Here is a 27,561-nt window from a genome sequence, read left to right as displayed (position 1 = left end):
CCTATTCTTTAACCCCTTCCTTAAATGTACTTGATCAGGGAATCTATCTGCTCCTGCAGCTCATGAAACAGCCTTTGAGAAGTGCCTCCTGGGGCACAGGGCTGGGCGTCAGAATTGAATTCTGCTCCTCAGTTCACCACGTGGCCATGGACATCAGTATAAACGAGATGGACTCAGGACAAGCCCTGAGCACTCTGGGTTGTCGTGTCCAGCACTGAGACACCTAGCCCAGCCAGTCATGGCTATACTCGGCCAGGGGAGCTGGCTCCCAGCTGCCACATCTCCCAACAGACCTCTGGGGCCAGTAGCTGTTCAGTGACATCTTTCCCTCCCCAGAGGAACTCCTCGAAGGACGCTGCCACGAACTTCTCTGTGCCTATGCACAGGGAATGGCAGGTTGGCCTCATAGGACAAATGTTTCCGGGCAGAACTTCCTGCCTGGCAGGTGGGACTGGACGTTGCTGAAGGGAACGTGGGCGTCAGGGAGTGGGGAGTACCCTTTCAGTGAGGCTGAAAGGCAGAAACCAGAGAGCCAAACGAAGGTGAGTCCCCACAGTTTATTATGGAAGCCTATAAAAGAGCCACATTGAGTACTTTCAAAATCACAAAATGCACAACATTCATTTTTTAATATGCAACATGGAATATTATATACAGATTAAGACCACATGACAGCAAAAACACTCACACGGCACCAGTTTCATATCAAAACAAAACACACAAGTGCTTTTTCAATATTAAAACAACTGTGATAAAAACATATTAATATTTTGAACCATGTTTACAATAGAGAAAAATTCATATTTTACTAAATAACGAATATTTAACAGCGAAAACTTTATACTAAATATCTATTTTGAATTATAACAAAATAGTACTTATAATAGTTTATAAAGACAGACACAAAATTATAACATTTATGAAAAAAAAGTTTTGTGTATAAAATATTATAGTGATCCGGGCAGGGTCAAGATGGAGCCCAGAACACAAACGCCAGCGCCCAACATCGAAAGTGCTTCAATCTGCAAGCCCATGGCAGGAAGAGTTTTGTGGGGTTTTGTCTTTTTAATGTCAAGTTACAATAGTTAGGAATGGTAAGTGCGGAAACATCACCCATCTAACACTATGTCTATAAAACCTACACACACACACAGACACGGATGGACATACAGAGGAGACGGATGACTTTCAACATGGGACCCTCCTGTCAGCCAGTCAAGAGCTTTCTTCAGTTCTCTTCTTGTTGCCTTTGAGACCCAGTGGGGCAAATGACCTTTCTTTTATCCCTGTCAGGAACCCCCTTCAGCCTTTTCTCTGCCCCTCCCAGGCTGGTCACCCCAACAGAAGGCCACTGAGGCCTTCCAGAGCCCTCCGGCCCCCCATCCCTCTCCAGTGCCAGGCCTGGTGGGCTTCCTGTCTGAAGCTGCACTTACTGCATTCCTAGATATTCGGTCAAGACCGATTGGTTTGGGGCAGGCCGGGTCAGCTTGGAGGCGCGTGAAACTTCCAGACACCAGGCTTTTTTGTGGGTGACCAATTCTGGTGCACCATGCAGCTATTTTGCAAGCTTTGACAAGTCTTTACACATTTTTGCCTGTTTTTCAGAATGTGAAGAGATTGAGAAATTTTATTAAGTTTTCTAAAATGTCAATTTTTGCCAATAAGTTTTGTTCTGCACTGTTTTTTAATAGTGAAAAAGTAAAAACCAAATGAAACTTGAGAACAGGGGGTAACAGGACAGTCGTGGGGTGTGGTAAGCCCGTTCCTTCCTGTAGAGCGTACCGCAGGTCAATGTGAGGGGGGAGAGAGTTGGGGTGCCATCTGCCCACTCAGCACCATCAGAGGGGGCCACTGAGCAGTCATAGTGGTCACTGCTTGGGAGAGGCAATTAGGGGGGATCAACGTCCTGCACCTTCTGTGTGTTTTTGATTTTCTTGCAAAGAGGATTCACCTCTTTTAGAACATCGAAAGCCCAAAGAGAAACACGGAAAGCAAAGACAAATCTGAAAACAGACAAAATCACTGAAGACTCTTCAAAGGCCCCAAACCGGCCCTGGGAGGCATCCCAAATTGTCAACACTCAAAATGCTGGTAGCAGAAGCTACTCTTTTTTCCCCTGACTGGCCAGTTTTCAAGCAAATCGCTTCCTACAAATCGCACATACCAGCCTCCTTGCTGCAGCTGCAGCAGCACCCCACCCCCACCCCGCAGCTGCCTCCAGACAGGGCAGAGGCCTGAGTCAGCTCGAGGAAGGGCTACCTTCTGCACACACTTCCCCTTGCTTTCAACTAGTCCCCACACCCCTGAGCTGGGCTAAGCGGACAGTGGCATAGAGGTGGGAAGGGACTTCCTAGACACTTTTCCAAGGGCAAAGGGTGAGGGTTAAGGAAGGGACAACAGAGGCCCTTGTTCCCCATCAGAAGAAAGAACCCGTATCCTTCCCCATACTCACTAGCCGAGTGGGGGGCATCAGGGAGAACAGTGACCGTGCAGGAGATGGTGGCAGCTTCTAAATCCCCACATTTTTGCCAGAGCAGGGCGGGAGGCAGTGGGCCATTTTCTTGTCTCCACCAGGAGACAAAGGCAGAGATGGTGGATTTCACCCCGAGAGTCCAGCTCTGAAATTGAACCCACAGAAGGTCTGGAGCGTGGGGGAGCTGCTCAATCCGCAACTAAGGAGGACTGAGTCATTTGCAGAAGTCCTTCCCCGGAGCAGCCGGGACGGAGGTTAGGGGACAGAGGAGATGCGTTTTCCAGTCCCCAGTAATGCCAAGATTTGGTTATATCAGTGAATAAATATGAGCCAAAGGCCTTGGGTGTGTGTGTACAGGGGAGCAGGGTGGGCTCAAGGCCTCATTGTGGGAAGGTGAGAATGTCAGTGCTGTGTGCATGCCCAGGGCCACCAGGGAGGATGCTGGGAGGACAGAGCCTGGGGCTCCTTTGCCCCAAGGTCAGAGGAGAGAAAAAGTAGCAGCAATAGGTAATTTCAAATGTTCAAACTGGCAAAGAGGTGGGACCCCTCTAGGCTGGCTGCAGCCTCTGCCTCTGCCAAGGGCGACTGGAGTTCTATGCCAGGACGCCATCCCTCAGCGCACACCCAGAGGGGCACATGCCCCAGTGTGAGTAGAGGCAGGAGGGGGAGGGGTGCTGAAGAGGCCACCTCTTTCTCTTACTCCCATCCCAAGTCAACCACTTGACCTCAAACTAAAAGGGTCCAAATGAAATGGGAGGAGAGGGGCCAGCTGGGAACATCACAAGCAAACGCTGCAGCACGAGCCGCCTGACACGTAACACTGTAACGGGCGTGCGGAGCCCCTGGGCATGCCAGCCCGGGAGCCAAGCTGATGGGAGCTGGAGAGAGACTGGGGGAAGCAGGAGCCAGGGTCCCATCCTCCAAGAGAATGGAGCCCTTTTGGGTAGGGTTTGCCAGGGAGGGGGTCCAGGGGAGGGAGAAGTAGGGGGGCCATTCCCCCTTCCCCGGGTTCCAGCCCCTCCCACACACAGGTTTCTACCCTTCCATCGCCTCCCGCCCATGGCCTGGCTGGGCTGAGGCAGGGGTGTGGGCCAGGCTCCTTTAGACTGTGGCACTCAGCATGGCCTCCGTCTCTGGCAGGATCTTGTTCTGGTTGGAGTCCAGGCCAAAGAACTTGACACTGAGGCCGTCCACGGGGTGCAGGACAGGGACCAAGGTGATGCGGGGGAAGGTCCGAGTGGCCAGCTCAAAGCGGCTCGTGCTGGCCAGCTCCACCGCCAGCACCTTCAGGAACAGCTTGGCCAGGTGCTTGCCCAGGCAGGTCCGGACACCGCCGCCGAAAGGGAGGTAATGGAAACGGCCATCCTTGTCTTCACTCCGAGCCTGACCGAAGCGGTCAGGGTCAAATACGTTCACGTCTTTGAACACGGGCGCCGTGTCGTGGGTATCCCGGATGCTGTACATGACACTCCATCCTTTGGGGATCTGAAAACCCTGGAGGTGAGATGAGGGCAGGGTAGGATGGTGAGAGCCAGCAAAGGTCTGAGAGGGCCCAGGACTTCTGCCTGCCAGTCCCCACCCAGATGTTCCTACAGACATCCCACTGTGGTCTCCTGGCCTGGCCAGCACCCCTCAGCATGTTAGTCCAGTGTCTTATTTACAAAATGTCCACATGCAACTTCACACACTACACCCAGGCTGGCTTCAACTGACCCAGGTTTGAGACAAGGTCTCTCCCATCAGAATGAAAGTTCCCTGAAAATAACTGCCGCTTCCCCATCAGACTGAGGTACCTACTCTGAGGAGAAGTCTGGTCTTTCCCATCAGCCAGCACCCTGCACCGCCCCCCCCCCCCACAAGGCAGTGCTCCCACGGGCCCCCTGAGACCCAGTCCTGAGGGCTCAGCCTCACGTCAAGCTCGAAGGTCTGCAGCACGGTGCGGTAGCCACCGGAAATGGGCGTGAAAAGGCGCATGACCTCCTTGATGACGCAGTCCAGGTAGTGCAGTCCGCTGAGCGTGTCGAGGCGCAGCGTGCCCTCGCAGGGGCAGCCGCCACTGTGCAGGATGCCCTGCGTCCGCAGCTCCTCCCGAAGCTTCTCCAGCACGGCCGGGTGCTTCAGCAGCTGCATGATGAGTGACGTGCTGGCACTGGCAGTGGTGGCATAGGCTGCGAAGATCAGCTCCAGGGTGCCGTCCTGCAGAGGAGAATCACCATCGGCAACCCGGACTGAGCCAGGCAGGCCCAGCCTGGGGGCGACCTCACTCTACCGGGGTCCCCCGAGCCGCAGCAGCATCCAACTGGGTCCTGTCCGCTCTCTCTGAGCCTCATGTTGCTGGGCATTTAGTCCACAATGGACACAGGTCAGAGAGCCAGTCCTGTGACTCAGCAGGAGACACGACTGCTGTAACGCAGGGCAGAGGAACTAACCCGGAAGTCCCCTGGGGTAGGGCCACTTCTCACTCAGTGCTGGATTCTGAGGTATTGAGCCCCAGCAGTCCCAGCAGCCTAATCAGTGTAGTGAGCTCCAAGAAAAAAAGGAAAAAAATCCCAAGGAGCCAGGCACTGAGTGAGGTTGGGGGTGAGTGGGGTTGGGGGTGCAGGGTCGAAGCCCCAACCTTCCTACTCCCAGCTCCAGCTCCTACTCCACCTCGAGAAGGACATCAGGGTTTGAGAAGCAGTCTGGGCCACACCCATGAAGACCTGGGATGGGACCGCAGTGAGAGGGCTCAGGGGAAGTGGCCCCCAGAAGACCTAACGCCTCCTCTGAGGTATCCTAGGGAGCAAGGAACCTGGGCCATGCATGCCCCATGGAAAGGCCCCAGCAGGTCACCTCATTCCGAGCCCTGTATTTTAGAAACATGGACACTAGGCCCAGAGAGGGGAGCGAAGGGACCTCGATCCCTAACTTGCCACAGCACCACACCTACAAGTCAAGAATGTCTTGTGAAATGGAAGAGTCATTCGGGCTCCTTCCTGGCTCACCAGATAAAAAGCTAGAGCTAGAAGAGGGGAAAGCAAAGAAAGATTGAGGGGATGGGGAAGTCTGCAGCAAGTCTCTATGGGCACCTGGCAAGCTGTGTGTGGCAGAATCTGAACGAGGATGAAGTAACGGATCCCTTCTCTGGTGGAATAGCCATCCTAAAAAGGAGTGGGCAGGAAGCCCCTCTCAGAGCTCAGTGTGGACAGTCTTGGTGCTGGCAGCCCAACTGGGCTTCGCCAGTGCCAGGCAGGTTGGGAGAGTGGCAAATGCCACCAACCTGAAAAGGCTGGCAGGAAGAGGGGACCTAAGTTAGGTCCAAATCTACCCAGCACTTCCCCAAGGGCTGAGCTGCCTCCCCTTCTGGGCCTGAGTTTCCCTAGGTGACCTACCAGGGTTATTGTGACCATTAAAATGCACTGAAATAGTGAAGACTGGAGGGAAGGGGAGAGGGGTCGATAAAAACCACAGACACTGAGCCCATTCAGAGGTTTCTAAGGGCCAATTTTTCTGCATCTTTTCCAAAATGGTAGATAGGACGGTGGATGGGATGGAGAGTGTGGGGCCCAGTGTCATGGGAACCTGCTCACACCAGGACAGGGTACACACACAGCAAGTCGTGGGGAGAGGGGGAGCAGCCCCACCCATCACAGGTGCTTCTCACCCACCCCCACCATGTGCACAGCAGTAGGGTCAGGGCTGCTCTTCTGGCTTAAGCCCCAGCCCAGTGAAGTGACAGCCACCGAAGCTGCTCAGAAACAGTCCCTGTGGAATGCAACCAGAAAGGGGCTGTCCCAGGGTTGAGCAAGGGGCACTCATGCTGGCCACTGGGGAGGCCCCCCACCTTCAGCTCCTGCATGGTCATCTCCTTCCCATGCTCCTTGCTGCTCTCGATGAGGATGTCCAGTGCGTCCGAGTAGTCCTTGCCCTGCGTGCACTGCAGCTTCTCCCGGATCGCCTTTTCCAAGCCCTTCTGCAGGATCTGTCGTGCCTGAATGCCCTGAAAGGAGAAGGTGGCCATCCTGTCACCTAAGGGGAAGGGCACCAAGGGCCTCCTCCCAAGGTGGTCCAGGGTAGGGGACATTTATGAGAACTTCCCCTCTCAGCCACAGAGACCACAAGGTGAAGGCTCCAGCTGCCCTCCCACTGACTCTCCCCTCTGTCTCTGTGGCGGATGACTGTCTAGTGGTAAGCCACCCCTCCCTCAGGGTGAGCTCGTGGATGCCCACTTCTTCTCCTCCCAGGCCTGGGAGCTCACCCGCCGGTAGCCACTAAAGGGCAAGTCGACAGGCAGGGAAAAGACGTTCTCCACAAACTGCTGGTAGACCTCAAAGAGGTGCCCAAGGTCCTCTTCGGGGATGCTGAAGCCCAGGAGCACACGGATGGCCATGCGGAAGGTGAGCTTCTGGGCCTCCTGGTACACATTGATGGCCTCGGGTTGGCTGCTCCAGGCGCGCAGTGTGTCCTGGATCACCAGCTGGATCTTGGGCAGGTAGCTCTCCAGAGCCTCATGGCTAAAGATCTTGGAGAAAACCTGGAGGGGAGAGAGGCGGGCAAGCTGGTCAGATGGGCTCAGGCTGCCCATGAGGCTCCCAGAGGCCTGGCTGAGGCACAGGGCCCATGACTTTGACTGGAGAAAGCTCCAGGCCCTCACCCTGACCAAGCTCCTCCATCCATCTCCCAGACACCGTGCCCTCGCTGGCTTCCCTATTCTGAACCCCACTGCCTGTGTCTCGGTGGGGATGGCAGGAAAAGGACAGGTTACTAAAACACAGTTCATAAGTATTTTTATTCAAAGTCAAGACCTTCCACAACACTCACAGGGTGACCTGAGCTATCGTCTCCTGTCCTGACCCCCAGAAAAGTTCATGGTCCAAACAATGGCAAAGCCCTGGAGGCCAGGGAATCCAGCTGTCGACAGATCTGTGGGCGATGTGGCCGTACCAGCCATGGGGAGACACAGAGCAGGCAAGAAGGGGTTGGGGGAAGGCCGCCCACCATTGCAAGGGCCCATTCCAGAATTCCCAGGCCACAGGGCAGAAGTGCCCAGGAGTGTAACACAGCTGAGCAGACTGGACAAGGAAGAGGCAGAAAGCAGTAGGTGGCCCTTTTACTCACTGATGGGAAAACAAAAGAGTCTGAGGCTAGACTGAAAGTAGGACTTTCTGAGACCCAAACTTGCTCTCACTCCCTGGGAAACACCCACTGGGAGTTTGTTATCAGCTGTGCCATCAAGATATCTTCCATGTAGCCAGGTCCGGAGGCAGCAGGATGGGGGCAAGGCTTTCCGCCCCAAAAGATCACAAAGGCAATCAGAATCCCCTTTAATTCTTTGCATCTTCCTGGTCCATTTTAAGTAGCCAGAGCCCCTGTTGCATCTCCCTGCTTTCAGGCCTCCTGACTCCTCAGCAACGGCCCCTCCTCCTCACCCAGATGCCCCTGCACACGTTTTTCACACTGCTGCCATGGTGTATAGGAAAGCGAGAGTGTTCGTTTATATACTGATGACCTGTGAGTCTCACTTGTAACCAACAACCTCCGTCCCACAACCCCCCCAGAGTCCAGGGCAGTAGGAGGGTGCCCCCCCCCACCAGCACCAAGGGGAAGGTCATGGGGAAGAGAGGGGGAGGGGCAGCGCAGGAGAAGGAGATAAATATTGCTCCAGCCCCCCCACCCTGCTTCATGCAAACCACACACACGCGCCCGCCCTCCCCTTCTGCCCCCCGAACACAACCACCGCACAAACTGTAAATGTGAGAATTTCCCCTGCAGTCAGCTCGAGGAGGAAAAGGTAACATTTTCCTGGCCTCAGCCCTGCATGGCTAATGGGAGGGCTGGTTTGCAGAAATAACAGTGCTGGCCCTTCAGTGGCCCAGCCAGGCATTCACAATAGCACTTTCATTCCGAAATTCCCGGTGGGCAGAGGGAGGGAGGAGGGAAGGAGGCCGCCGGTGAGGGGCAGAGAAGCCAGCACTGTTTGGGGCTGCTTCTGCTACTAAGGGACAGCTGAAAGGAAGGACAATGGGAGGTGGCCAAGGGCTGCCCAGGCCTAAACAGGTCAATCACGCCTTGTTCTGTCCAGGGTCTCAGGCATTTCCGGTGGGGGGAGGGGGTGGGGAGGGCGCGGTCAGCAGCCACCTCCCTTCACTGGGTTACGGATAAAGGCAGTGCTCTCTGTCTCAGCAGCCCCTCACCCTGGTATCCTTAGGATTCCAGGTTCAGCTGTTGGCCAAAAAGTCTTATGGGGTGGGAGAGGGGGCCTTGTCCCCAAAGCCCAACATTGGCCAACTAAGGGCCTTTTACAGAACAGCAGAGAGCCCACAGGTGAGCAGAAAGTGGCTTGTGGAGCCGAGCGAGCTCAACAGGGAAGCAGAAAGGTGACAGTGGCTACCAGGCCTCAGTGGGAAAGCTGGAGGTGGGGACAAGCAGAGCCAGCCAGCCCAGGGCAGACTGAAGAGTACTGTCATGGAGGGGATGGGGCAGGGGCTGGCCAGGGCCCCAGCACAAGGGAGACGTGGCCCCAAAGGTAAGCATGTAGAGGGGGAAAAAGGAAAGAGGCCATGCTGACCAGAACTGGCCAAAGTCAAAGCCAGCTAGGCTCTAAGATGCAGTGGGGTGGTAGGAAAAGGCAGGCTGGATGCCCAGAGACCTGAGTTTTAACCCTAGATCATCCACTAACTTACATGGTCAAGTCAACCCCCAGACCCTGTTTACTCATCTGTAAAATGGTGAGGTTAAGCCAGGTGATCTCTTTTTCCTTTCAACGTACGGAGCACACAAACGCCAGTATCCACATGTCCCTAAGTAGATGTTATCCCCTCAAAGCACAGAATCTGGCACTGCACAAGTCACCTGGTAAGTGCCTGCCAGGCTTGTCACCCACACACCCCACATGGGCTACAGCGGCCCAAGAGGGGCCATCCCAGGGCTATTACCAAAGAGGAAGCACTCAGGGGCCCCAGTGCACCCCAGGTGTGGCCAGACAATACCCACTGACAATCTACTTATTTGTTGAAGAAGATTTGTCCTTCCTGCCCTGCCCTGCCCCAAAGGTTACATTCCCTGCGCCCTCTAGCGATGGCTGTCTGAATAGCTCCTTCTCAAGCTTTGGGGCCAAGGAGGGCAGGAAGGACCCCCAGAGGACCTGAGACTGAGTAGAGGGACTCCAAGGGCAGGAAGTCCACACCTGACCTCTAAGTGGGAAGGGGTCCTGAACAAGGTCAGGAGCTGGAATGACCCCAAGAAGCCCACTGACATCTTGTATCTGCAGGATCCCTGGGCTGAGTCTTCCGAAAAGAACTACGGCCGGAGCAAGGCTCTTACCTTGACCCATCGAGAAGCCTGACTAGATGGTCTAGGATACCTTTTTACCTGGCTGTCCCATGATTCTCCTCAGAGCCCCCCTGAGGTAAAGAAACTACCCAAATGAGATGCCAAGCAAAAGCAGATCTAGGACACTCAAGGGGCTTTGTTCAGAGAGCACCAAGTCCGTGCCCCTACCTCTGGCCCCGCTGTTTCACAGGGCCCATGGCCTACCAAACATGGGGAATACTGTAGGGCCTCATCCCTGGGTCTGTGGCAGCCCAGAGTCAGGGCAGCCCAGAAACCACCACCCACCACAAAGGCCAGGAGGAGGCGGAGGTGCTGGCCAGGGCAGAGGGAGGCTGCGATGCGGCAGGCGGGGTCAGGACTCGGGCATATGGGAAGGTGCCCGGTGGAGCCACTCAGTGTGGAGAGGGGAAGGGTTCCCAGCCCCTAGAGCTGCCTGCCCTGACCACAGTAGTAACAGAAGCCAGGGCTGCTTTGTCTCCCTCTGGGGCTTCCCTCTGAATTCCCAAAAGTGTGCCAAGAATGCCGGACAAAGGTCATCAGGAACCAGCCCTGGCCCAGGCAAAGCCCTGCAGAGGGAGCAGCAGGTATGGACTTCCCACCAGGGTTGTAGCTGGGAGCAGCAAGGGCAGAGGGTCAGGGAGACCTTGCTTGGAAAATCCCAGGTGTTTACTTGGGGCAGGATGGGTTTATTTGATGGATGGGCCTGGAAACCCTCCTCCCCATGTTGGTTTCCCCAATATCCCTGGTTCTCCCTCTCCCCTCACTGGGAGGCAATTCTACAAGGTGTGTGGGGGCGGGGGACAACCAAGGGACTTGCCAAGGCTCGAATTCCCTATAATTGTTTCTACAAATCTTCTCCCCCCTTCCCTCCTGCCTCTTACCTGGGGCCCCTGGGAGGAGAGTCAGTCACTGAACCCTCATGGCCCTGCATGCTGACCCACCCAGCCAGATAACCACCCTGTTCTCTGCTGGCAGCTATGGACGGCCAGGCGGACAAATGGACGGGCAGCCTCACGAGCGGGAAGAGCCGGAGAGGGAACCCACTCTCTGGGCCAGTGACTCAGACCGGGAGGAATGGAAGCTGCTGCCCGGGAGGGTGGGAGCCTGGGCAGGCCACCTTTCCAAGCCACCAGAGCCGTGGCCTGAGGAATGGAAAGAATAACAGAGGGCAGGCAGCTGCCTCGGCAGCTGTCTGCACAGCACACGGGTGACGCCAAGGTGTGTACTTTATACTCAAGTAGGAGGGAGGACAAGAGAGGACGTCATCTTCCCAGATGGCATTCGCACTGGGCCATTCGCACTGGGCCTCGATTTCACCCTGGCTGCCTCTGAACCAGTCCCTCTTCAACCCCTCTGGTTTGGAGGGGCTGGCCCTGACCACATACCGCACCCCCGCCCCCCGCCCCGCCCCAGTCTGTACATGCCCCGCTGAGTTCCCAGCATCTTTAGAAACAGTACCTGTTCCTCATTTGCCTCCAGCTCTAATCATATCCCCTAACTCTTCCACACACAATGAAAGCACCCTGTGGGGGTGGGGAGGGCAACTCTCGGCAGACATCTGCTGAGCCACAGAATCTGAAAAGGTTTACCCACTCATTCTTCTTGCAGCCATAGTAAAAACCCCTGGGAAAGCTGAGGCTCAAGGGGGAAGGGCCTCCCAAAGTCATAGTTCAGGGCGTGACTGGCCACACTCACTAAGGTCCCTGAACCTACTGCTTCCTACTCCTAACCCCATCAAGCCACCCTGTACCCATCCTGGGGGCTCTGAATTTATCCAAGAGCCCTGATGGGGAATCTCCTCTTTAGCCCAAGTTTATTTTAAGGGCAAAGCCAGCTGTTCTGGCTACTGTGATTTGCTCTAAGCATTTCACGGCCCCGGTAGACACTCCCCGACCCCTGCCCTTCTGCCTGGGGAACCTGCAATGGATACAGCCCTGGCACAGGGGACTCAGGGCCAGAGCAGATCCCAGCCAAGCCCCACCCCACTGCCCACCAAGGCCACGATTGTCTCCCAAGGCTGGGAACGTGAACAAACACATGAGCATCACAGGCTTCGACACTCCCCACCCCTGGAAAAAAGACACAGAAAGGAGGGTAAAGGGAGGGGGTAGCCCCCACTCCCAGCCAACCCACCCTCCCACTGCCTGGCACAAGGGCATGCAGAGGGAGGCACCCGCTCTCAGGCGCCCTAGCGGCTGGCTGTGTGCTCCCTCCCCCACTAACCTTCAGAGACATCCGCTCCTGCCACCCACCCCCTCAATGGTCCATGTCCACCTGATAGTGCTACAGTAACTTTTGAATGAAGGACTTCAGCTGGCAAAGCAAAGGCCTTTGCCAGGGGGCCCTCCCAGTAGCAGGACGGCCTGGCTGTCCCATCCAATGCAGGTAGGAACTTCTATCCTGAACTGAGCCTGGTGGACAAGACTTTAAAGTCAGAGACTGTGCACTAGTTCAAAAGCCACTTACAGCTGGTCCTGGCTGGACTCCCCCAGGACCTTGAAACCATGGGCCCTCCTGGCTCTGCTTGACTGCTGAGGAACCTCCTGGCAGAAGCCCCGGGATGCAGCCACCCTGAGCCTGAGCTCTACTCCCACCCAGGATGGGGCCCAAAGGCTAAATCAGTGAGGGCCAGTGGCTGGGCTTCCTAATTCCTGCCTCCAAAGCCTGGGAAAGCTCTTGCCCCACTTCAGCTTCTGGCGCAGAAGTCCTTGTAGCCAGAGGTCTGGGTAGGAGGGGCAAGAAGACCACTTCTGGGTCTCCCTAGTCCAGGGCTCTAAGGCCAGGTGAGTCCCCTGTGATGCTTTCCAAATTCTGAGAAGCCCACCATTTGAGATGCCCTGAAGCTGCTGGTCCCTTAGTGCAAAGAGGCCAGCCCTATCTCTGAAGGAAAAGAGGAAATGCCTGATCCTGGTATGTGGGGCTGGGCACTGGAAGCTTCCAGAACTATCCCCGACTCCACTGTGTCTCTGACAACCCTTTCCCCAATCATCCCTACCTGACTATACACCTTTACGGAACAATACCCCAGTCTCTCTGCACACAAAAACAAAATGGATAGGGGCCCTCCCCCATCAATCAGAGACACCACAGGCCATAGGTGTGGGGGAACAAGGGACAGAGTTTGGGGGTGGCTACAGGAACACAAGCCCGGCTTCCGGAGAAGGTTCTGTTAGACTGGGCAAAACTTTCTGGACTTTCTCCCTGCCTACCCTTCTTGGCCCTAGACAACCAAAGCAGCCAGGGCAAACACCTGGAGTGCAGTGAGGGCTGTGAGGAGCCCCTTCCCAGAACATCTGGCCAGACCTCCCAGAGAAGGGGTGGGCCACCAGCCCCAATGGAAACAGTGACGCTCCTAGTTCCCTGCCAGCCAGGCCCCTGCACACCTGGGCCCCACTTCCTGCGAGCACATCCTAACCAGGCTTGGTTCTGGCCCAGCAGCCGCTCTCCAGCTAGGTCCCTGACTGCAGCATGGGCTAGATAAGGCAGTGTGAGTGGTGCTTAGCAGCTCTCACCCTGGCCAGACTGAATCCACGAGGCATTGGGTCCAACAGACTGGCCATTCTCTCTGGGACCAAAATGTGCTCCTGAGTAGTCTCTCATCCTTCTGGCTAGATTCCACTTCTTGAGGGCAAGGACCAAGTTTCTCACTTTTATGTTTGTAGCTAATCTAAAGTCTTCTATTTAGTTCAGTAAACTTAAGTTCATGGAACACCAATTAGAGAGATTTGAGGAAAGGACTCTTTGGTCCACCCATCTACCATAGGACCATGTGTATACATGTCACATAGCAAACACACAACTAGTACACACAAAGGGAGGGCCCCCACACGCCTGTGTCAGGATGAACTGCATTCTGGCTGCTCCCCACACCCAGGGAGCTAGAGGGCTAGTGGACCCCATCTATGCCTCATTGAGGTCCTCAGTTTCTGCCCCCACCCCTGTCCTATCCCCAGTCCTCCCTCTCCCTTCCTTTCCTGTGTGTTCCCCTGACATTGGTCATCTGTGCCATCTCCTTTCTCCTCCCCTTTCCTTCTCTCCAAATGGACAATGTAGGCCAAAATCTTGGGGCTTTCCAGGCATGTCCTCCCCACCTGGAGAGGAACCACAAGGCAACAGCCTTGCCCAGAAGCCCTCTGCACCCCCAAGGTCTCACACTCTGGTCCTGACCAAGTTTTCTTCACCCTCCCCCCCTCCCCATACCTTTCCCCACCCCCAGCTCCCAGCTTCTGGCAGCCCCAAGTAGACTAGACTGAGTTAGGGCTCTGCTTGGTGGCCCAGAAACACCTTTCTATGGACATGGTGTTGCAGGCCCCACCTGCCTTTGCTTTGCCTCTCTCAACCTGAGTCTCTCAGCATCCCCTTCTGTGAGAAAGGGAAAATAATTGCTTTCTCGTCAAAGCCTCTATAAAGATAAAATGAGAAGCAGTCACATTCTTTGGAGCTGGGTTTCTGAGACCAAGGCTCTTTCTTCACTCTTTGGAACGAGCTTTTAATGGAGTTACAAAGACTAAGAAAAAGAAAGTGTCCAGCGTAATTGAAAACCCCCTATTCCTGAGCCTACAGCACCCTTCCAGCCACTCCTCAGAACCCAGCTCCGCCCGCCCCATTTGACCCTGGGCCTTGTTAGCTGCTTCCTGATCTAGCGAGGCAGATGGGAGAGACAACTTTAGGAGCCCCTTTCCAGTCCCTGAAATACATGTTTTATGGGGGAGGAGCATTGGGGGTACGCGCAGACCAGTCCCCTCCGAGTAATTTTTCCTCCTTTTGTCTGCTACGGAGAATTACTCTTCACAGGCAGTTCAGAAGCCATCAAATACTGTAAGTTGAATTCCTACGTTCCCGGAGACCACCTCACATGCAGACTTCCGGTGGAGGGGGGTGCCCACAGTTGCCCCCTCCCTTCTCCTGGGCTTTGCCACTCTTCCCAGAGATCAGAGGCTGCTCTCTCTTTCCTTTAGGTTTCAAACCTGGGTAAGTCCTCTGACCCAATGGAAAAAAATGTAAGGAAGAGAGGTCGCGCAGTCTCCCCCACCCCCCTTCTGGCTGCCTTAAGCCCGCAGGCCGGCGCCCCGCCCGTCGGCGGCTCAGCTTTCGGGTTACTGCAGTTCAAACAGCACGTGCCGCCCGCGCTCCGAGCCGCGGCGGCTGCAGCGCCAGTGGCTCAGCCCTAGCAGGGGGCGGGGAGGCTCGCTCCGTGCGCGCTGGCTCGCCTCCTCCGTGCCTCTTTCAGGCGCTCGGGAAATCCACAGGATAAACACCCACTTTCTCTTCCTCTTTATGGGAGGGAGTAGGTGCGCTTTGATCCTCTGCCGAGCCTCGGCTGCTCTCCCGCCCCTCGCCCTTCCACCAACGTCCAGACCGGTGCGCATAGTGGCCCAAATTTCACCCCGCCCCTCCCAAACAGGGCCCGGCAACCGCTGCCCACAAGGTGCTCCTAGCCCCCGCGTCTGGCTACGTTGCCATTAAAGCAACCTGTGGCAGGAAGGCTAGTTTTGATTTTAGAATGATCCGTCGGAATTCCCGAGGGAAACATGGAAAGAGGAGCGCCAGACACAGATCGCTTTTCTCTTTTTCCAGTTTTAGGGAGCACGGCGAGGACAGGAATTAGACGCCTCAACCCCCGCACGTTCAGGCTCTGTCCAAACCACCCCCATACAGCCACCAGTTGGACCTGGTACTGTACCCAGCGAAGTGGGCCAGCAACAGGGCCGACCCGAAGGCGGCCTATGCAGGGACCCTCCAACTCGGCGTGCCAGCGGGGGGGTCGCAGGTTCGGGCGGAGACGTTCTCTTGGCTCAGAGAACTCCATACCCCAAGCTGGGTGCACAGAAGAAGAGGGTCAGAGCATGGTCGCGGGGCTCTCGGCCCAGAGCTCTTACCTTGCGCTTGTTGCGGTGGATGTCGCCGATGGAGTTGGCCACCGTGTTCGGGCCAAGCAGCATGCGGGTGCTGCGCGGCCACTCGGTGCTCACCAGGTGATGCTCGCCCATGAGGATCTTGCGCACGTTCTCCGCGCCCGTCACGCGGATCAGCGGCCGCCCCAGCAAGTGCGTCTTGAACACGTTCCCGTACTTCTCCCTCCGCGACGACTGGAAACCCGAACCCTGCGGGAGCCACACAAGAGACTTCCCTCAGGGCGCACATCTCCAGATGGGACGTCCCGAAGGCCCAGTCTCGAAAGCCCGCGGGGGAGGAGCGGAGGACACCACCCGGGGCACCAGTGCCTCGCCGCCCACATACACAAACACGCACGCAGGTTTTATTTTTCATAGCATGCACAAGAACTGAGAAGCAGGGCCTAGAGGATAATAAATAATGCAAGGAGGCGGGAAGCCCAGGGCACCCCGTGGGAGGCTGTTTTTTAGTAACGACTTGCGGGAGGGAAAAGGGTATCCCGGATTGCGGGACTCGAAGATAGAGCCTCCGCCACCCCCAACTCCCCAACTGCCCCGCCTCGCGCTCGCGAGCCTCTCGGAATAAATATTTCCAGGCTCCCGGCCACGGGCTGGCGAGACCCCGCGGGGTGGCCGCAGGCCAAAGATTATTTATAGCGGTGAGCGGACCGTGCCCGGAGGCAGTCACTACAGATGGGGGCGGGGGTTTCCTCCGTTCTTGGGTGTTGGCCGCGAAGGGACCCGGCGGCCCGCTGAGGGCTTCTCAGGGTTGGGTCACGAGCGGAGAGCTGCGATTTTCCTAATGCAATTTACCCTGGAAATAACTGAGAAGGGCTTTCGTCGCCGCCCGGGAGTTTGGAACGGGAGCGCGGAGGAAGGCGCTTCCCGAGGGGCGGGGCCGGGCGGGGCGGCGGTCGCAGGTAACTGGATCCGCGTGGGCAGCCGCGGCGGCGTTAGCTGATGAGGGCTAGGCCCCGGCCGGGCCGGGCGCTCCGAGGAGCTAGCTGGGCCGGCCCTGCACGCGTACCGGAAACCTAGGGGACCTCCGAAAGGCGGGGGCGGAGGCGTCCTGCTCACCTTTGACGTAGGCGCTTGCCACCCTATCCTACATTAACCCTTCTCCTGCCAGGGCAGCACCGGGTGAGAAGGGGAGAGGCGCCACCTGTCCGGCCGTCCTGCCTGCCTGCTAACAGAAACGCGGATTCGGGGTCCAGATCCCCGGGGTCAAGCACCTCGGATGGCACAACTAGGCTTCTGTTCCGGGGTTGGTCTTCCTCCTCACTTTCCTTTCTTCCACGGAAACATAGTCTCCAGCTACATGTGTACACACACCAGCACTGCCGAAAGTGACTCTGCAGAACCAGGAGTACTAATCACTTTTCCACATGCGCCTCCGGCCCCGGCGCGCGACAGGGAGCGAGCCCGGAGCGCCAGCGCTTTCAGGAGGGGGGCTGGATCACCGGGACACCGTCCCACTCCCAGGTTGGCGGGTCAGAGAGAACAACCCCCACTCTGCCGCCGATCTAGATAGAGTCTACCCCTTTAAGAGAAATCTAGGAGAGGGTGGAGGTGCGACAAAGAGGGGGGTGAGGAGCGGGGTTCCCTCCCTCCGTCTGCTGCTATACCGGTCTCCCTCGCTCCGTCTGACTCTCCGTCTCTCCTCTCCCTCTTTTCCTCTGTTTTTCTTTTCTTTCGACACAAAAGTTGGGCTGTGAATTTTCCGAGGTCGCCGCCGCCTCTCTCCCGCCGCCCCCACCCCCGCCTCTGATCTGCCTAACTATAATTAAAGTGCGTTTTTTGTGGCATTAATAAAGAGTTATTTGTCCGCCGTTTCCACGGTCTTCACAAAGAGGACTTTCATAGGGGCGGCCGCTCGGGCCGCGAGTCCAATTTATACAAAAATGTTGTATTTTTAGCCCTGGGCTCTGTTTAGATGGCGCATGGTGGAAACGGAGAGCCCTTGGAGGTCCCCCCGTAAAATCTGATAAATGACTCCGAAAAAATAAAGCTGGGATTCAGAGGCTCCCATTAACCCCTTCGGTGCTCCTCTACACGCATTCCTCCCCCCCCCCCATTTCCCTCCCCCCCGGGAGTCTAGAGCCCCGGGGGTAGATGGATGGGGAGGCGTAGGTCTGCTTCCTCCTCCTCATCTTCTGCTCTAGTTGGAAGTTGAGCCCCAGGGGCCCTTGTGGGATTCGGAGAAAAGGTCAGGGGGACATGGGGGGGTGCAGAGAAAGGTCAAGAATGGAGGGGGACGGTGACAGACCGCGGATTCCGCAGATTGGCTCTAATGAGGCAGGAGCCGGTGCCCATGTGAGTTATTTTATTTCCTAAATTCTCGGCCAAAAGCCTAGACCACCGCTGCAGTTAACCCTTAAAGTATGGTGGCACGGGATAGGCTCTGGGGAATTCTTTACAGGGGGGTAGTCCCATTGGTTAAAGTGAACCCCAGCCCGTTGCACGAACAACCGCAAAAAGAGATGAGCTGATTCCGAGACTTGGGATGACCACAGGGAAGAGGAACCGGGCGTCCCCCTTCCCTCTCCACCCCCACCCCCGCTCCGCTGTCACTTGGCGTGGGGCGGGGTCTCTGTGTGTTGGAGCGGATTGCACGCGTCTGTTAATTTCAAGCCAAGCTTTCGCACTTCTAAACCCACAGGTCTCTGCATTCACCTCCCACCTCATCTCTCTTGTGTCCGGGTTGTCCATTTCAGGACGTCCATCCTTCTCCCAACCCTCAGCATCCCTGGGACCAACACTCGTGCACGCGTGCACACAACACACCTCCCGCGGTTAACGCTCAGGAGACACCTCCCCCCACCCCCACACCCCGCCAAGAAAAAACTTGGTGTGTATCAAATTGCAAAGCGATTGTCTAGCACTTGAAGAGTTTAATTCCAGGTTAATCTCCCCATTACCTACCTGGGTCCGGTTCCCGACGCTCCTACCACTATTATCACCCGAAGTGTGGGGTTGTTCGGCGTCGAACAACAAACACTCACGCACTCTACGGATCTCACACACACTTCTCCCAAGTTTCTCTCCCCTTCCACACTGTCCCCACCCATTAAGTAAATAGACCCTTTTCTCCGAAAGCAGAGAACCCTCAGGCTTCTCATTTTCCTTGGGTTACCTCCTTCCTCTCCCACCACAAAACCCACACTTTCTCCGACCGTGGCTCGGGGCAGTAGTACCTGGCGCAGCCGACGGTGCGGCGGGAACACAGCCTCGGTCTTAGATAGGCAGTTCAATCTGCCACTGGCCCCCTCCTCCTCTCCCCGACTCAGTTTTCGGATCCCAATGAAACCGCCAAAGCCCAGGAAGCCGACAGCGACTGGGGCCTGGAGGGCGAAGGGGAGGCGGAAAGCGGACGCCTCGCAGACCCCCACCCGGTTGCCTGCAACCGCAAGAAGTCTGTCTTGGGAGCCCTCTCGGGTCCGGTGACCTCTTTTATCAGCCCTCTGAACCTGCGCACCCGACACCAGTGGGCTCCGAACAACGCCGCAGGTGGGCAGGGGAAGCCGGGGCAGCGCAGGCAGAGAGGAGAAAAGGGGCGGGGCAGGGACCAGTGCCTTCAGGCTCCCGGCGCCCCCTGGCCGGCCCGCGACTCCATCGGTCCCGCGCTTGCAGCCAGCGGACCCCGGAGAGCAGCGGAGCGAGTGCGCCCTTACCTGTAGCAGCCAGTGGCCGGTCTCTCCGATGAGCGGGAAGCCCATGGAGCCCTTGGGGATGGGCAGCTTGCAGCTCTTGTCACGGGTGGCAGCCCAGCGCAGCTGCCACAGCTGCTGCGACACGGCCAGCAGCAGCGTCACCGACACCAGGCACGCGGCGAGGGTGGCCAGCGCCGACACCAGCTCCAAGCCCTCAAAGAGCATGTTGGCGGCCGCTCGGGGGATTGGCTGTGCCGGCCGCGGCGGGGGAGGGGAGGGTCGGATGAGAAGGGACGCGAGTGGCGGGGGAGGGGAGGCTGCGGCCGGGGGTCCTGGCACCTCCAGCCGAAACAGAGAAGGAGAAAGGGGCCGAGGGAAGGGGAGTGAAGGCTGCGAGGGGAGCGGACAGAGGGAGGGAAAAAAAATTGCCTAGAAGAGAGAGAGGAGACACGAGGCGACTCGGAGTGTAACTTTGTTTGTTTGTTTGTTTGTTTGTTCCCTTATAGCGGACTTAGGGGCTGCTCGAGGGGTGGTGAGATGAAGCCGTGAATCAAGCTGGTGGATTAGCTCTCCTCGCAACCATCACACTCGGAAAACTTTGGAAAACTTTGTCCAGCAGGAGCCTCTCTCGTAAGCCCCTTCCCCTGCTCGAAAAAAAAGAAGGGGGACAGAGAGGTAGCGGATAGAAAGTGCGATCGATTGGTCAAAAGTTCCCCCCTCGAATTCCTAGGTAAGGAAAAAAAAAAAAGGAAAAATTCCTGAATCCAAAAATTCCTGAATCCAAAAATTCCAACGAACCCAGAAACTTTGGGGGCGAGGGGAAGGCTCTCCGGCCAAGGCGAGTGGAGAGGCCCGAGCCCAGCGTTCCTGGGCGGCCCCGGGCAGCGCGCCCGAGCCTCACAGTCGCCGTTGCACCCCTGAGGCGGGCGCGGCGGGCGAGGCGGCACGGTGGCCGGAGCGCGGGTGCGGAGCCGGCGGACCGCGGCCGGGATGGGAAGCAGCCGGCGACAGAGCCCCGGGCGGGCGCTGGGGCGGCGGCGGCGGCGGACGGGAGGGGTGAGGCGGGGTGGAGTTGGGGGAGGAGGTGAAAACCCGAGCTGGGCTATTGTATCAATTAAGAAAAGGCAGTCCGTCCCGGGACGCAGGCTCTCGGCTCTGGAGTTGCTGCTGGGGGAAGAAAGGGGGAAAAAAGAAAAGGAAGGCAAAAGGAATGAAAGGGGGAAAAGCAGGAGGCAAGATTTCAGGGCTGGTGGTTTTAAAAGCTTCTCTCAATGTGAATTTGAGTCCAAAGCCAGGCGATGCGTGTGTTTATATAGAGGCGGGAGGCTGCGCCGTGGGCGCCTCGCCAGCCCCCCCCGCTCACAAAGCTGGAGGCGTGGTGAGAGGCCGGCGGCCTGAGCGTGTGAGCACCCGCCGCCGCCCGCCCCGCCCCGGCTGCCCGCCGCCCGCGCCCGCCGCCCGCCCGGGACCCACTTGTAGCCGCCGCAGGATCAAACTCAGTTCACCTCTCGCCTCCTCTTCCTTCTCACCGGCGTCTCGCTGAGCCCGGCACCTACAGACGGACGAGATGAGACACACACACACACACACACACACACACACACACACACGCACGGTGCGCACTCGCACGATGCCCGCTTGGCTGCTAGGCTACTTCCCTCCCTCTTTTCCTCCCTCTGGGGTCCCGGCCCCCTCCTCCAGCCCGGGCAGTCCCACATGGGCTGTCGCCTCAGCAGCTGAGGGCTCGGCCAGACCGCCGCTCGACTAAGGGGCACCAAAACCCCCTGAACCTGTGCTCAGGTCCCCAGCTCCTATCCCGCGGAACCCTGCAGTCTCCTGTCTCCAGGGACCCCTCCATCCTCCCATTTACCGCTCCCAGTCCCTCCAGCCCGGGTCCATAAACCCCAAACCTTAGATGCCAAGGTCTCCCTGCCAGCCCCATACGTCTCTTACCCTACAAGACCCCGATGTTCCCCTCTCCCGGTCCGTGTCCCGGGCCGCCAGCACTGCAGCCCCTCCTCTCGGACACCTTGAGACCCTCTAAGTTTGTAGTTCCCTCCGCCCCTGCAGCGTCGGAGGAACCCCCGATGTTGGTCCCGGTGAGCGTCCCGCGCCGGGGACAAATGCGGCGGCCCCGGCCTCCAGAGGCGGGAGGAGTCGGGTACAAACGTTCATTGATACAAATGAGTAAATAAACACGCCGGGTGAGCGCGGCCACCTTCTCCCAGCCGGCCGCAGAGGGCCAGGCGCGCGTGCCTGTGCGAGGTGTGCGTGTGGCCCGGGGCCGCACCTGTGTGTGCGCGCGTGTGTGTCCCTGGGTCGGCCCGACGTCTGGGGAGCTGTGTGGTGTGTCTGAGAGTTTGTGTGTTGTCTGCTGTATGTGGGTCGGTGCATCCGTGCATCCGTCTGTCAACTGGCCTCTCTTCTGTCGTGTCTGTGATACATGGGGCTGTGTGTGCCAACCCCGCCATCGTCTAGTTAGTGCCCGGCTCGCCCAATCCCGTGCGTTCTGTTTCCCCAGCCCCCTGTCTGTGTCGTTCACTCTCGCACTCCGAAAGCGGACGATTTGCTACCCTACCTTCGGTTTAGAATGATGTGCGTGTAAACGAAACTAGGCTCCCCTTTGACCACCACCCCTGCCCCCAGTACGAATTCTGTTTTAGAATTCACTAGAACAGACTGTGTGTGAGCGTCTAAGATGCGAGCATGTGTGCTGTCCCTTCCTGCGTGAGCGCTTCCGAAGCTGATGTGGCGAGCGGAGATTTAAAAGCTGGTCTCGCTTCTAGCTAGCTCTGGGTCATCTTGACTCTCACTCTCTGCCCTGGAACCCCACCTGGTGGACAGTTTTAGTACTACATATTCAGGGGGAAGCCATTCCTGCTCCCCCTTCAATCTCCTTTCACAGTGGGAGATCTCCTCTAGAGGGCCTAATTGTAGGCTCTCAAAGGGCTCAGACTTCCACTCCAAGGGGTTTAGGACTCAGACACTCATAAAGTCCCTGCAGGACCACTGTGGACCCAGAAATAGAGACCGGGTCGCACCTTCACAGCAAAAAAGTTTCATGGGACAGTCAACTCTGGAGTGGGTACCCAGGAGTGGCAAGGCCAGTGCCACTCATCTCTTCATCAAGGGATAAAGCTGGGTGAGAATGGGGTTGGGGGAGATGTTTGAGGCCCCATTGTTTTTGAAGAGCCCTGAGAATCCAGCCTGGCCCCCACAAACATGACACTGGCCCTGGGGTGGTGAAATGTGCAAGATGACCCTGGTGAACCCACCCGCAGAGACATCCATCTCTGAAAGAATAGACACCCAGCCTTACAGAGATGCAAACAGGTGCACAGGCAAATACTGAGCATGCGTGGGTGCTCACACACACACACACACACACACACATGAAGACACATACAATTAGAGAATTATTGTCGACAAATTCAAGTAACCCCCATATCCCAGCCACCAACTTCCAGAATCCACAAGGGGAGTGTGCTCTGGGGGATCACAGCCCCAGAAGTCTCCCTAAAGGCATCGTCTTCCCCTCCCCCACCCCTATGTCCCCGACGGCTTTTGTGCACTTTCATCCTCTCCTCCTGTTCAGGTGCAGAGTGGGAGTTGGGAGGGGGCATGGGGAAGTCATTCTGAGTTCTTATTATTGCCCAGCCACCAAGTGGGGTCCTGGGGAATGTCCACAGAGACAGCACAGCCCCACAGCAATAGTTGCTGGATTTCCTAATTGGAACCATCTCTCTGCTCGAGTCTCAAAGAGTACTTAGGAAAAAAGAGAAGGAAAGCCATGGTATTATAATTCTCTCAGACTTGCCAGCGATGCCGAGGAGAAGAGGAATGCTGGGCTGTAGAGCCGGCTTGTTAGGAGGGGGTTAGGACAGAGAAGGGTTAGCAACCATCTTTGCCAGTCACGGTCCAATCAGAGGACATTCTTTCATCTGCCTCAGGTGGACTTTTAATTCTGGCCCTAGACTGAGCCCTGATCTAGTCCTTGGTCTCACCGGTAACCCTTACCCAAAACAGACCCCTGAGGCTGGTCACAGATTGACCCTATCCCTGACTCCTGACTTAACTGCCATCCCAGTCCCATTAAGCAACAGCCAACCTCACCTTTGGTCCAAAGAATGTGGCTGGCCCCCTGTGCACTAGCTCAGAGACGGCTCTGGGAGTGGACTGCAGGACAGAATATTTTTCTCACTCTTGCCTGAGAATCATCTACCCGTTCTCCCAGGAGCATCCCCCTGGCTGTAGCTAATATCCTAGGAACTCCAGGACACTCCCTGCCTACAACCCTTTTCCAGGAGGCTGAGGGCACCCCAGGGCTTTGACTCTTGCTTGCAGTGCTCTGAAACCTTGACTCGCAGCTTGCCTCCCGTGTTTCAGGCACCTTGAAATCAAAACAGACTGGGAGGTCTGTTGTGGGAATGCTGATTCGAAGGGAGTTCTGCACGAATGAACTCTGCAAAGCTTGGCAGCGGGGACTAGGAGGATATGGAGGACAGGCCTCAGGCACTCTAGGAACATGCAGACCATGGGCAGGGCACAGCCTCTTCCTGAGCTCGAGAAACACCCATCCACAGGGGGTAGATCTACTGAAAGTCCAGCTCCACATCGGGCACAAAGCTCCTCAACAGAGTCCTGTCTCTTCTACAGCTACTGTTTTATTTAAGCTCCACAACAGCCCTGTGAGGTAACACTATTTTTAGATATTAGATTTGCATGCTATTTGTACTGTTGAGAAAACTGAGGCCCAGAGTGCCCTCCCCCCACTGTCATTGTATTGTCTCAGTCCCACTCCCCCAGGCAAGCACAGGTGAGACGTGAGATCCTGGCTGACATGGCGACTGTCCTTTGTTTAGTGTTCATGCTTCTGACCATTAAAGTTGACAACAGAAGGAGTCGTCAGTTTTATACTTAATTTTGCATAGTTTGGGCGCCAAATTTTTTAAACGTTCTTCTCTCTATAACTACCTGCACTTCTTCCAGCTAAAGCCAAAGGGAAAAGGTTAAAAAAAGCCCAGGATGACAGTGGGAGTGGCCCCTCGATCCTACTAGCCAGCACTCAGAGAGCAGAGACTGGGAGGCGGTGGGCAGGAAGCAGGGCTGGTATTCAGGATCTTCCCAACATCCCATCTGAATCTTGATAGTCTGGCCTGAGAGACAAAACTCAGAATTTCACCTCAGGGAGCCTTCTCTGCCCTTAGCCCTCTCCTGCCTTCCTGGCATCAAAGAGCCTTTGGAAATCAGCTCTCAGCTCCTCCTCATCCTCCCCAGGACCGCAGGCTGGTCTGCATTTCATTCTAAGGACTCTCAGTACGGTAGCAGGACCCCTTGCCTGAAAAATTCCAAGTTCAGTGGGGAAGCTCCTGCTGGGACTGTTCCTCCCCCTTCTGCAGAACCGAAGCGAAGCCGCGGCTCCAGCAGACTAGCAGTGCCCCTCGGGTCCTGGATCCTGGTGTGTGCAGCCCTAGATATTCGTCCTGAGGCCTGTTTGCCTACCTTCTCCCACTCTGTGCCCTCCCTCCAGAGTGAGAACTGTTCCAGCCAGCAGTGCCCCTTCTGTGCCCAATCCTCAAGGACAGCTTAGAGGACGCTCCCTGGCTAAGTCCTGGTGATTCTGGGAGAGGAATCCCGTCCAGGCTGGTTCGTGGTGGGGATTTAACCCAGCTTGGTTTGGAAATCACCACAGCGCCATGGATGCTGCCTTGCTAGAGCCCCCAGGAGCTGAGCTCTCCTCCACCCCGTCCTCCTTGCAGCTACAGGGGCTCCGAGGCTGTTGGTTAGCACATTTACGGATCCCTTCAAACCCCGGCCTGCCAGTGTCCCGCCCGGCCATCTGACCTCTTTAGCGATACCATACTGCTGTTGGTGATGCTGCGGAAGCAAAGCTGGATTCCGGATTCGAGTTATTTGTTACTTAAAGGTTTCCTTCTTCTTCACTGTCCCTGAGTGTAACTTGCTCCCTCGCCACCCTCAGGTATCCTCTTGTCACTGGCTTTTTAGATTTTTTTTGTTTTTTACTTTTGTTTTACAGAGAGCAACCCCTGTCCAAGTGTCTCTACCTGGCAGTGCCAGATGCAGGCACAGCCTGGTTCTTCACTCCCAGTCGCTCAGAGATCAGCGGCTAAGAGAGAGCCCCTCACCCACCCCTCTGCAGCCCTGGGAAGGGGGTGGCCCTTGGGAGAGAACTTTGCTGCTTTCTTCTTTGCCTGAATATGGAACTAGCCTCACCCCATATCTTATCTAGGGAATCTTAGCTTCAGAGACTTGCCCCGGAGGAATTTTTTGAAAGAAATGGAAATACCCCCATCCTCCTAGTCAAAAGCCCCCATACCCAGTCCTTTTTCTCCCACCCCACACCCAACCCAGACGAAAGCAACCCAAAAACGGACTTGCCGATGGAGCCAACTGGGTAGGAACGAGGAACGCAGCTGACAGCTGTGTCCAAATCGGCACTGCCTGGAAAAGAGTAGCCTGCCGGGTGGTGATGGGACACCGGCAGTGCCCCAAGCTGGCTGTGGCTGGCAGGGACACTGCAGCAGAGATGGCGTTCCCTCGGGCCGGGGGAGCCAAGAGCCCTTTATAGCCTGAAACCTGCCCTGGCACCGCCCACTGGGCGGTTGAAACCAGGCCTGCAACTAGAGGAGTCGCTAGGAGCTGGAAGGGCATTCGCCCCAGGACCCCAAGGCCAGGCCCCCACGCGCAAGAATCTGGGATTCGACCTCCTCCCATCCCAGGCAACTCAATGTCCTGGTATGTGCGTGTGAGACTGTGTGTGTGTGCGTGTGTGTGTGTGTGTGTGTGCGCGCGCGCCTGCGTGTGTTGTGTGTGTGTGTGTGCGCTCGCGTGCGCTCGGGCTTAAACGTCCATTCAAAGACCTCAGATCTCTTTCCCTCATCCTCTTTCTCTGGCAGTAACAGTTTTTGAAAGGATGCGGAGAGCAGTGTGTTTCTGCTCAGTTTATCAAATTACACTCAGTGACAAAGGACTGAAGTGCATTTTCTTGAAGGCTTGACAACTGGGAACTAGGCAGAAAAAAGAAAGGCATGACAGAGAACCCAGAGCTTTTGTCGAAGGTAAAACACCAATATGAAAGACGGAGGATGTGGTTGGGTGGCTCTCAGTGAATTTGCCTTCATGTCGTCTGGTGTTAAAAACTGCTTCCCTCACCCTCGACCTTAGCTGCAAAAATTCCACGGATCCCAGAAATTGTAAGACTGTTGATTTTTAAAAGGAACGCTGTTCATTTTCACATGAGCTGAGTCAGGCAAGCGGGAGCACAGCTTCTTCCTTTTAGGGCGCCCCTCCCTAGCCCCCCATGCCAGGCAAGCCTTCTCTGAGAGATGCTTACAGAGGTTCAGTGCCCTCTCTACTCCCACCCGACATCTCGGCCTATGCGACCAGCTTCTTAGGTGTCTGGTTGGGACAGGGACAGGCGGGCTTTTCCCAAAGTTCTATCCTGCACCTGAACTCCGAGGATCGTTAAATGGAGAAGGTATGGACTATTAGGGCAGTTGGGGGCCTGAGGCAGAGGACATGGGGCCATTTGACTGTTTGTTCCAAAGGTTTCCATTCTTTAGGGACCGAGGAAAGGACAGGAACTCAAGTCACCAGCTTCAAATGCAGAAGAACAAGCCTGGGAAGAAAAATATTCCCTTATCCAGGGCTTGGAGACAGGCCCTGAAACAAGTACACCCTCTGCCCTGCCTTCCCATTCCCAGCTGGCTTTGTTCAGGGGCCACCCAGCAGGCAGGCCGGCTGACTGACCAGCAGCCTTGCCCGGAGAGCTCGGAGAGGAGAGCTAACCTGAGAAGCTACTTGGCAGGACTCCCCACCCCCGAGTCCATATCAGTTCCTCCTGCATGAGGCCGTGTCTCCTGCTCGCTCTCTCAGAAGAAGGAGCTGAGGCAGAGCAGGGAGGCTCTGTGGTTGCCACCTGAACATCTCCTACTTCCTTCTCACATTCACACCACCGCCCAGCTCCAAGCTAACCTGGGTCCCAGATGATACAGCTGGAATTAGTTTCCTCCCCAGATGCTGAAGTGGTGACCAAGGATAAGAGGAACAATTTCCAGTAAGACGCCCCCTACTCGGGACTTCAGGACTGTTCTGACGGCCACTGCTATTCTAGCACATGCCTGCCTCCAGGATGTCACCTGGTCCCCATTGCCTGACCACTCTGGCGGCATCGAGAGGTTCTTGGGAGGACTTTAGCCCCTCTAACACACTC

General features: G+C 56.5%; 1 protein-coding gene across 4 annotated transcripts; it reads right to left on the bottom strand.

Annotated features, from left to right (window-relative positions):
* Positions 1–543: 543 nt before the first annotated feature.
* Positions 544–20,881, bottom strand: LOC105295747 (cytochrome P450 26B1). 4 transcript variants are annotated; one of them, XM_011365545.2, is made up of 7 exons: positions 20,802–20,881; positions 19,350–19,972; positions 15,664–15,888; positions 6,711–6,986; positions 6,297–6,452; positions 4,385–4,669; positions 544–3,967 (listed from the first exon to the last, which is right to left on the bottom strand). In XM_011365545.2, the coding sequence occupies exons 2-7, from the start codon at positions 19,551–19,553 to the stop codon at positions 3,575–3,577; spliced, it is 1,539 nt and encodes a 512-aa protein (XP_011363847.1). In that variant the 5' UTR covers positions 19,554–19,972; positions 20,802–20,881; the 3' UTR covers positions 544–3,574. The 4 variants fall into 4 exon arrangements, with proteins under 4 accessions (XP_011363847.1, XP_023389617.1, XP_023389619.1 ...); XM_023533849.1 differs by lacking the exon at positions 20,802–20,881 and adding an exon at positions 20,127–20,640; XM_023533851.1 differs by lacking the exons at positions 19,350–19,972; positions 20,802–20,881 and adding an exon at positions 18,873–18,891.
* Positions 20,882–27,561: the final 6,680 nt, after the last annotated feature.

Source organism: Pteropus vampyrus, unplaced genomic scaffold (genome assembly GCF_000151845.1).
Source record: "Pteropus vampyrus isolate Shadow unplaced genomic scaffold, Pvam_2.0 Scaffold113, whole genome shotgun sequence".
In the NCBI taxonomy this organism is placed as follows: domain Eukaryota; kingdom Metazoa; phylum Chordata; class Mammalia; order Chiroptera; family Pteropodidae; genus Pteropus; species Pteropus vampyrus.
The sequence above is the reverse complement of the archived record's forward strand: the minus strand, read 5'-3'. Positions and strand labels throughout refer to the sequence as shown.